Source organism: Thalia democratica, chromosome 3 (genome assembly GCF_965202585.1).
Source record: "Thalia democratica chromosome 3, ktThaDemo2.hap1.1, whole genome shotgun sequence".
NCBI classification, from domain to species: domain Eukaryota; kingdom Metazoa; phylum Chordata; class Thaliacea; order Salpida; family Salpidae; genus Thalia; species Thalia democratica.
Window position 1 is genome coordinate 46,856,439 of NC_139167.1, and position 11,614 is coordinate 46,868,052.

General features: G+C 24.9%; 1 protein-coding gene across 1 annotated transcript; it reads left to right on the forward strand.

Moving 5' to 3' along the window:
- The first annotated feature begins 2,893 nt into the window (after positions 1–2,893).
- On the forward strand, positions 2,894–11,169 carry LOC145831609 (mitochondrial intermembrane space import and assembly protein 40-like). The gene is made up of 4 exons (XM_082938915.1): positions 2,894–3,026; positions 3,800–3,857; positions 6,812–6,913; positions 10,531–11,169. The coding sequence occupies exons 2-4, from the start codon at positions 3,836–3,838 to the stop codon at positions 10,794–10,796; spliced, it is 390 nt and encodes a 129-aa protein (XP_082795041.1). The 5' UTR covers positions 2,894–3,026; positions 3,800–3,835; the 3' UTR covers positions 10,797–11,169.
- The last annotated feature ends 445 nt before the right edge of the window (positions 11,170–11,614 follow it).

Below are 11,614 nucleotides of genomic sequence, written 5' to 3' on the forward strand. Positions count from 1 at the left end.
AAAGAATGTCTATAACTAAAGTTTGAATAGATTGAAGGCAAGTTTTTTTTTTTTGAAAAAAAAAATTACAAACTACAACTATTTTTTTTTTAATCTAAAATTTTTCCTTTTTTATCTAAAATTGTTATTAATTTTTTTTAATCCAAAGTCTTTTAAATTATAAAATTAACATTTCCTGAAAGTTTGAGGTTTCTAGCTCAAAAATGAATAAGAAGATAAGTTTTTAGTAGTATTTTTTAAATTCCAGAAAATTGACTTTGAAAATTTTGCAGTCAATACTTCTGTATTGAAAACTATTTACAAAAGTTAAAATATCTCAAACATTAAATAAAATTTTAAATTCTAAAAAAAATAGCTCATAGTTTCTACTTAATAAAAAAATCATAAAAGAGCCAATATTAATATTTGTGAAAAAAATGTTTTACCTCCCCATGCCCTTAAAATGACTTAGGACAGGTTAAGGTCATTAAGGACAGTTTTTAGTCATTCAGGACAGTTTTTAGTCATTCAGGAATTTTTTTTACTTAAGTGGCAACTCTGTAACAAACAACTATTGCTACTAAAATGGTAAAGCTTGATAACTTTTTTGTTTTTTTTTAACAGTAGAAATACATCAGAGAACACACTGTCTCCTCTGCAACAATAAACGTTTTCTGATTGTCAAGTGAGTGAATTTGAGCTTTTTTCACAATTTGATCTTATTTTATTAGCTTTTACTAAGCTACCAGATGCTTTTTAAAGATTTTAAAAATTCAAAATAATACACAAACTAAAACAGCAAAAATAGACTATTTCACTATATATCTATCTTCTATGTTTTTTGATATAACTACCTCAAAAAACGTAATAAGATAAATTTTTAGTGATTTCTAGTTATTTGCTGTTTTAGTTTGGACCTCCCATAAGGAAGTTATTGTTGTCTCCAACTTTGTCCGGCTATATCTCAAAAATTATTTTGAATTTTTAAAATCTGTATAAAACATCTTGTAGCTTAGTAAAAACTATATAAAATAAGATCAAATTGTAAAAAAATGTTTTACCCACCCTTCCCCCCTATGCCCTTAAATAAATATCAATAATAAAAATTAATTAGACTTTGATAATAATAGTCAAAAATACATTTAACCATAAATGAAATTTTTAGCCCTGGCTAAGCAAACAAGTTGAATGTTAAACTAAAAAGTTATGTTAAAAGTTCAAATTTTATCGAACAACTGCTGTTCCTTAACCACACAATTGCCAAAGTTCTAACTAGATGTCTGCATGAGTTTAAAAAATTTTTTATTAGTTTGAGTTAGCCTGAGTGTGTAGCAACCCTTCCCAGCTCCTTATTTTTCTGTTTATATTTACTGTGTTCAGAAACTTTTGGTATAATTTCAACCAGAAGCAACATGTGATGATGTCATTGAGGATGCAAAACAACTTAAACTACCTGATTTGTATTTTACTTAACAGTTGAGATAAAACTGCAAAAATTGAGTTAAAACTGAACATTAAAGTATGAGGGATAAATGTATATAGTATTTTATGTTGCTCCATAGCACCCCAAATTACTCCCTTTGTCAAGCTTGATTTAGGTCTACTGTGAATAGGAGAGGGGTCTAACTTTTTTTTAGTGATATCTACTTCTAAATGATTGCTTAAAGTATAAACATAAGTAATTTTTTAGATTGTATAACATTTTAATATTATTATTAGATATATAATTTTTAATTCAAATTTTCCAATACTAATCTATTGACCACAATATTTTTATTGTCAGTTTTCTCAAAAGCTTAAAATTTCAATAAAAAAATTATCTTTTTTTCTTTACCGAGTTTAAGACAACAAATTATCAGGAAATTTTCCTTGCAAGATTTAAAAAAATTGTTTTAATAGTTTAAAAAAGTAACTATTTTATGACAAAAAAAAGAAAAATAATCTGTATTTTTTCTGTATTAAAAAAAAATTAATTAAAAAATTTAAAACTTATTTTGAAAGACAATTCTGAATTTTATAAATGTTTACTTGGTATTAAATTTAAACAAAGGCAACAATGTTTCACCCTACAAGCATCTTAGGCCTTTTTCAATATAAATTGATAAATATTTACCTAAATTTTTTGAAAAGATTGCTCAAGATTTCTAGAGTTTTTCAATGAAAAGTCTTTTCTACCTTTTTATATCTCCTGTCTCTGGTAAGGAGTTCATTAAACTCTCATACTTTGATCTATTAAAAGGTTATTCAAAAATTAAAAAAGTAACTGGATGCTATGTTCTTTAAATAAAACTAAGACTAAAAAATGTGATTTATCCCTTTCCTTGACCTTAATTTAATTCAAGTTTTTTTGTAAAATTTAATTATTTTAAAGTGTTAGTATTGATAAAGCCAAGTATAAACTATATTTTTACAATGTATATTTCTAGAAAAATCTTTTTTTTTTTACAAATTTTGGGTTACAGGATGGTAATAGTATAACCCAGTATCTCAATATAATAGCTAATTTAACGCAGACTTGTTCAAGTTTTTTTAAGCTAAATTGGATATTTTTTCTCAATCTTGGGCATGTTTTTTTATTAAACTTTATTTTAAAATAAAATTGTGTTTTTGTTATGTTCTTAATTATTTTGCTATTTTTAGGTATTTATAATTATTTATGTATTTAAATAAAGTTTTTTACTCATTATACTTTTTATAAATTTTTTCATAAATTCCCCACATAGTTTTTGGTAACACAGGTAGAATAATTTTGTCTCAAAAATAGTGACAACCCTGATTGTTTTTTGCTTTTATTCTTTTTTTCTACCACCAAAAATTAACAATTGTAATTAATCTTTAGTAAGAAACATTAAAGACAATTTTGAATTAGTTAAATTACAATTTAAATGCAACAATTAAAATTCTTCCAAAAATTTAAGGAGCTACATTTCAAAAAGTAATTTCAAATTAAAAAACATTAAAAAAATCTAAGAAGTATCGGCAAACTATGGCAATGCAGTTTGACTGACTAAATGCCGCCTGCAAACAATAAATTTGCAACCCACAAGGTAGTTTAAAGCTAGAAAAAAAAATTGTAGACAATCAGAAGATATGTTTTTGTAGTAAAAACTAAAAACCAGGCTCTTAGTTTGATAATTATTATTTACCACAGCTCTATAGCTCATTACAATTTTTTTGTTTAAAATACTATTTTTCTTATTTATTGCTATAGTTGTTCCATAGATTTCTTATCAATGGCAGAAACTAATTAAAAAAAAAAACTATCTACACGGTTTTAACTCACATATGATACTTGAGATAATTGAGGCTAGTTTAAAGTTTTTGAATAACTTTTGCTGTCTTGTACTTTATTTGCAAAGCTAAGGCTAATGTTTTGACTTTTTTAAATGGCGTTATTATACAGTATTTTATTTTTGATTTTCTAGACACCTAAGGTTAATATTTTCATTTTTACTTCAATAATAATTTTTAATTTTCTTATAATAACAAGTTTGTGAAAACTAGCAACAAACAATTACTTGTGATATGTTTATGAAAAAACTTAAAAATAAAAGACAATATTGAAAATTTAACTATATTATAATTCTTAAATTGTTATTAAGAAAAAGTTATTTTGGTCCATATTTTGGATGTTAATAAACCCAAATGTATAATACACTGAAGTATTAATATTTCAAATTTTTAAAACATACAACTAAAAGAATAAACTGCAGTTTATAAAGGTATAATTTTTTGTATTATACACATAATCTTATTGAAATATGGTACTTCAAATAAAATGTTATAGCTTTTTTTATTTACCAAACTTAATTTTATACAGAAAAAAAAAGTGTAATTCTAATACTAGGATAAAAAGATGTCCTACTGTGTGAAAGAAGGTTATTATTTTATTCTATTGATTAGTTTTTGACTAGCATAACTACTTTACTCTATCAGTTTACTGCTTAACTTTTTCTGAAACTTTATCTTATATTTAACATTATAAATATCTATAAAATTTTTAAACTGTTTTAAAAATAATAGAGGTTCTTAAATATTTTGGGATTTTTTAAAAGTGGTCTTTCATTTGTATATGTATTTTGTTATCAAGTATGTTAAAACTTACTTTTTAAAAAATATATTTACAGCTAATTTATGGTAAAAATATTTTTTTATTTTGAACTAAATATTTAAATAAGACTTTCTTTTTATAAAAAAATGAAACAAATTGTTCTGAAAAGTTTAACAGTTTTACATATATAACTTAAAATGAATAATAATAATAATAAGCTATAAGTAAAATTCATAAACATAAAATTCATATGTTTTTCATAAACCTTATAAATTTTACTTATAGCCTATTGTTTGTTTTCATTAAAATATGTTTTTCATAGTATGATTTCTGTTTTGAAAGAAATTTTTTTAAGTATAAATTTAATAAAATATAATAAAACAAATGTTTATGTACTGCTTTGGTTTATTACCTGGCTTCGGTGAGCGTTAGCTGACCTTGTCAAATAAATTCAAAACAGTAATAAATAAGTATAAATTTATTAATATTTATTACTATTATTGCAAGTTTATTGTCCTTATAATAGACCTAGGCATCAAAACCTAAGTCACATAAACAGAAATACATATAACAAAAAAATCAAAAATAAAAATAATACAAGAAGTTCATTTTGTTTTAAACAAACATAAAATCATATTTTGATATAGAATTTGTAGATCAACATAAAGAGCAACTATTTTAACAACAAACTTATTCTTATTTATACTTTGATGAAGAGCAATCTACAGAAAATATTTAAATGCATGGACTAACAACAAAAATAAAAACTTAAAGCCCCAAGTACATTAACAATAGACTGGCCTGATAAATAATTATCAAACACATTCAAAAAGGACTCATCATTAATAGAGGAAAGTCTGCTTATAAAATTGAACTATGGACTAGCTAAATCTTAAAATTAAATCAATGGTTGATAAAAATTACTTATAGATTTTACTGACAAAAATTTTATTCAAATCAAACTTTTTTAATATTAATTGAAATTCTTCAACTTTTTTGCAAGAAACTAATTCATTTAGTTTGTTTAATAGTTTGTTCCATATTTCAACTGACCAATAAAAAAAGAATTGTGCTAAGCCTCATTTAATAGTATTAAAAAACTGTAATATGACCTAAAAACAATAACCAAAATTGTTTGTTATAATTTAAAACTTAATTAATGCTAGAAAAACAAGAGCAATATTAAGGGCATAGGCGGGTCCACCTTGATTTTTACAAGTTGGTCTTATTTTATAGAAATTTATCTTAGCTATCAGACATTTTTAACCGCTTAAAAAAACTCAAAAAAAAATCGAGATATGAGCGATCAAAGTTAGTGACCTTAATAGGTTCCTTATGGAAGGCACAAACTAAAAACGCAAAAAAACACCATTTCACTAAAAATCTATCTCCTTCTTCATTTTTCAACCAATCTTCTTCAAATTTTCACAGAAAGTGTATTATTAAATTTTAAAAAGATTGAATGCTGGAATTTTTTAATTTTAAAAAAGAAAATTTTTATTAAAAAAAACCACCTATTTTTTTGTTTTTTTTATCTAAAATTTTTATTTTCAATATTTTTAAAATTCCAACATTCAAAGTCTTATAATCTATAAAAGGAACGTTTCATGAAAGTTTGAGGCCTCTAGCTCAAAAAATGAAGGAGAAGATAGATTTTTAGTAATTTTTTAAATTTCCCAGAAAATTGACCCTGAAAATTTTGTGGTCCATACGTTTGTATTGGAAACTTTTTAGAAAAATTACAATATCTCAAAAATTAAGTAAGATTTTTTTAATTCTATAAAAACTGGCTTGTAGATTGTACTTCAAGCTTTCACATAAGATTATATGTTGTTTTTAGTGAAAAAAAATGTTGGGACCCCCCTGTGCCCTTAAGTTTCCCAAAATATTTTGAATTTCTTTTAACTGATACTTCTTTTTTAATAAAAAAACATACCTTTGAGTATCAAGAAGTTATAGTTTTAATATTTTTATAGGAAAGTTTTTGATATTTTTATACATTTATTTATAAACATAAACTATATTGTTAATCATAATTTTTTATTAGCTTTTTAGTAAAGTTGACTGTTTTTCTTTTAATAATAAAAATCAATAACTAAACTTTGATGTTCAGAATATAAGTCCAAAATAAAAGTTATACAAAAATAAAATTTACCCCTTCCTGCCTGTTTGTTATTTATTGCTCACTGAGCTGTTAAAAATATAGTTACATTTTTTACTGTTAATTTAATCCTAGTAGAGGCATCCTTTAATTATACTTCAAGGTGTTTTTACAAAGCAATCCGGTGATGTTGAAAAACTGAAGCATACATATTGCTACCAGTTTTTATTTGTCTTTACAGAGCTAGTGTTTATTATTCAATTTAATAATTGATTTATTAGCCCTAGTAAAGAATAACATCTGTTTTGTTTTCCATTTAAAGCAGTCTTAATTTCTTTATGACAAATATAATAAGTAATTTTATGCGCTTCTAGCAGCAAAGAAAACTTAATATTGTAAACAGACAAAGGATGCTATCATTACTTTCTGAATTTTTGAATATTCGTTCTTACAAATTTTTTTTAATGATTTCAAAATAATACCTTTTTTTTATATAGTATTAATATTTTTAAATTTCTTTAAACTTTTAAACTGCAACCAAAATTATAAGCTATGATTATTAGAGATAGTTTTTGGTTTTAGCCTCTTTTCTAAAGAAAGTATTTGAGTTATCTTTCATTTGAGTTTACTAACTGAAAATATACTTAACCAACTTTAAAAAAGTGTTTATATAATTGTAGGTAAGGACAAAATAATTTTTGCAACTGAAGAGTATCTAAATTTGCCTTCAAACATTATATTGAAAGCCGACAACCAAAATGAACTGGATATGAGCAATGCAGGTAACTTATAATTGTGTTTTGTATACTTTAATTCAGTTTTTTTTATAGCAAAGTTTTGAAACTCTTGAATGTTAACCAAGTTTATTTTAATGTTACCAAAAGACTGTTTCAGAAAAGTATTTAAATTAACCATTTAACTGTTAAGAATAGTACTATTAAAAGACTGATAAAATATCTGTAAACAGAAACATGTGTTAGTTTAATAAAGAAAGAGTACTGGGTAAATTTTATATTATATATTCCGGTGAACTTGCTTCGCCCAAATCTCTATTAGCATTTTGATTTTAAATTTTGAATAGTTGTTTTAGATGTAAATATTCAAAGAATATCCTGCTAATAGTTTGCTGTAAAAGGTCCTAACAAAACCAGTTAGTTTGTTTATACAATAATAACAACATATAAATACAAATCGTTGCTATTAATGTTTTTTTTTAAATATTAAGTTACTTAGTTTGATTTCTATAGGCGTCCGATTAACATAGGGGTGGGCAACGTACGGCCCGCGGGCCGGATCCGGCCCGCATAGTGAAAATGACCGGCCCCCAAACCTTTTTTAGTTTTAAATGGGATCCGGCCCGCAGGCAACATTGATCCGGCCCGCAAGTGGGTGATCCGGCCCGCTAAGCATTTTCAAAACTTATATAAAATCCAGCCAGCCAATTTAATTATTACAAAACTTGTACAAAACCTTTTTTGAACTATTTCATTAAACAAAACTGTAAGTCTTTGACCCTGAAAACGTTTGTTAGAATGGCTTATTACTTTGTGGTTATAAAACACTATTTTGTTATAGTATCTTGTTCTGTTTCAAGTCAGTTGAAGTAATCCTTTTTCAAATTATCAAAAAGCAATTGTTTGCTGAATTAACTTTGATTATCTTACCTACCATAATGTTTTCATAAAAAATAGACGTGTCAAAAATTGCTGTGTTTTCCAAATAAGTATTGAGTTGTTTTTTAAATGTTTAAAAAAGTAAAAAATAAATATCCTTTTAAACATCGACAAACTCTTTAAGTCAAACAAATTTAAATTTTTGTCAAATGTTTTAATTTTAGACTACCATTTGCACTTTTTCTGCTATTGTTTTTTCATTAAGGACTTTTTGATTAATTATATGATTAAGTTTAGTGATGACCAATTGATGACAATAGTTTCACTTGATAATAAGTTTTGTCGTCGTTTTGCAGACTTTTAACAATTAAGTGAAGAATTCGACAAAATTTCATCACCGTCGACGTTTGACACCGAAAATGTAAATAGTAATATTGTTAGAACTGTTGAACTTCAATGTGGCAGTACACAAAAAGAAAAGTTCAAAACTGAAAAATTGACATATTTTATGACTTACTTAACAAGTAAAAGTTTGTAAATTTGAAAAAGATTACAATGAAGTTATTTGTTTTGTTTGAGTCTACATATTTTTGCAAACAAACATTCTTAACCTTGTATATAAAAAAAAGTTAGCTGCGTTCAAATCTTACTGATACAAATTTGCAGTCATTACTGAGAATATCTACTTCAAATAAACTACCAGATTTCAAACAACTTGTTAAAAACTTTTATGATCCAAAAATTTCTCATTGATTTCCTTTTAGTGTAATTATTCTTGCTAAATTCTTTAAACTTAACATTTTAAGTATAATGTGACAGTTTTATGTTTTAGTTTTTCGTTTAGTAATATTTTCACTAGTGAAATCGATCTTAATCTAAAAGTCTACTAAACTTAAATGTTGTTATGCTAAAAATAAATATTAATTTCATTTTTGTTTCAATATTTCGTTATTTCATGTTAGTAGTCTTATAAAAGTATTTTAGGTGCACTGTTTGATTAATATTTTTAAAGTACAGAATTTAGTTAAATTTCGTAAGTTAGTTATAACTATTTGATATTTTGAAAGTAAAAGTGTTAAAATTTCAAGCCAAAGTGATTTGTTATCTAGGCTTAACTGATTTTTAAACAAGTTAATAAGAAAATTTGAAATCAAACATATAATTTTTGTTGCTTTTACAAGATTTTAAAATAGATTTTATGTATTATTTATAGAGCCAAAGTTTGTCAACTTCTAAAGATGACCATGGAACTAGTTGTGTTGTTCGATTCTTCATACATTTAAAAACAAACACTTCCGACCTAATATTAACAAGGATAAGCTATCTTCAAACCTAATTGGTATTTCAGTGCACTTGCAGATTTTCCAAAACTATCATGCAACTAGATTTAAACAACTCTAATACATGATCAACCTTAAGTGTATCATCATTAGCTTAATTAAATTAAATAACAGTAGTTTAATATTGTATTGTTTGTTAATTTTTGAAAAAATATTATCACTATAAACTCCAGATAAGGATTTCCAAAATTATTTAATTTCGAATAGTTTGCAGTTTTTTTATGTTTTAACTTGAAATGTTAGGCTCAAGTAACTTTTAGTGACCAAATTATAATTCTTTTACGACTAACTAGTATTATTTCGGTCCAGAGTTATAATATATATATATATATAGAATTATGAATACTTAACTAAATCTAACATAAACATTCATACATGAGAACCTTGGTAATTAATGTATTGATTCAAAATTCTGAAATACCCGATCAATAAGCATCTAACCGTATTCAAATCTTTTTGAAATTAGCTTCCATTCGGATCCAGATCATTGTCTAAAATAAGTATTTAGCCGTATCCGGATAATATGTTTAAAATGGGATCCGGATCTAAAAAAGGATCCAGCTAAATCCAAAAGATCACTAACTTAAAATGATCCGGCCCGCTGAGGACTATATTTTTCTGGATCCGGCCCGTCAACTATTTACGTTGCCCACCCCTATTAACAGAAGCTTGATTAACAGTTTTTTTAATAAGTTTTTGGTTCCTAAAACCTCAGTTTCACATGTAATCAGGCTAACTCAAGCTAGTTTGATATAACTCCAGATGAATTTTTTAGTTGAATAAGTGGCAACCCTGTTATTTACATATATATTTACAGGTTGGCCACTAAACTTGGAATCCTAAAAAAAGGGGAGTTTAAGAAATTTTGAAAAAAAACAGGAAAATCTAAAATCACTATAAAACCTAGAATTATATGTTTTGGTTTTAAGAAAACAAATAGAGAGATCTCAACTACTGGAGGAGAAGTAATGAATTTTTTCTTTCAAGAATTTATTTTACAAGCTAAGTTTTGGTCAAAGACCTTGTCCAATAGAATTTCTATTTGAATAAGATTTATTTAAGCACTGACGAGGTCTTTGACCAAAACTTAGTTTGTAAAATAAATTCTTGAAAGAATAAATTCATAAAACCTAGAGTTTTGAACAATTTTTGTGTGTTTAATTGTGAAATTTCGATTTGACTCAAAAAATTTATCATAAAGATAAAACATTTTTGGTATCATCAATTTTTTTAAATCAAAAAACACATTTAAAGTAGCCTTACAGTATCTTTTTAATGTTTTTATACTATTTAACACAGTTTTTTCTACTTAAAACTTAATTTTAAACTAAAAATAGACCCAAAATTTGTACTTTCTAAAACCTGGAAGAAAATTAAAAAAAACCACCCTGTATTTAAATAAATGCAGCTTTTTTTTTACTTATATAATATTAGTTTATTTTAAAGGTGCTATTTTACCGAATGGAGAAATAAACTGGGACTGTCCATGTTTAGGAAATATGCCTAACGGTCCATGTGGTCCTAGCTTTCGAGAAAGCTTCAAATGTTGGGTAGATACGAAAGATGATGAGAAAAAATTCAGTGAGAAGTGCTTTGGTTTGTTTCAATCATGGAGTTCTTGTTTAGACAAACATAAAAATATATACAGACCTGATGATGAAAACAAATCAAAAACTTCAGATGCTGAAGTGAAATTAAGTAATGTACAGTGATTAAATATTTAAAAACTATTTTTCTTGAAAGTCTTAACATCAGTAAGATGAAAATTTATCTATGTTATCTATCTCAAAAAAAGTTTTAAATTTTAAATGAAAAAACAAACTTGTAATTGAATAAAGAAAAAAGAGATTTTTAATGAATATGTTTATGTTTTAATTGTAGGTAATGTTTATTTTAGTCTAAATTCTATGTCTATGTGATTACATAATTAAAATTATAATAAAAGTTCTAGTTGTTTTTATATACATTTTGCAACTGCATATTAAAAGCATGTAAAAAGTAGTCTTGATTAAAGTTTTAATTAAATTATTTTTGATTTAAACAGTATGATAAAACTGAAATGTTTTAGTAGTTAAATTTTAAGAGATCATTTTTTACAAGTTTATTTTGGTAATAAATTCTTAATTTAACAATGTGTTATTTGTTTTATACTTTTGAATAAACTTGTGTTTTATAATAGATCTGAATTTAAAGGTTTTTTTTTGTATAACAAACGAACTATCACAATGAAAAAAGGCTAATTTTCATTAAAAATATGTATTTTCATGCTACCTTCTACTGATCAATTTTAAGTTTTAGTTTGTATATTGTTAATTTTCAATTTTTTTTTAACATATAAAAGTTTACGCTTAAACTTTGTAAGGTTTTTGTTATACTAATTTACTTTGTATTTGATTTTATAGCATTTGAAAATATGAGACATATATCTAGATAATTTTGTGGAACCGTATGGTTTTTTTTTCAGATTTGCAATTACGTTTAATAGATAAATTCAGTGTTTTAAGTTCTGAAAAAGTATATATTTTATGAA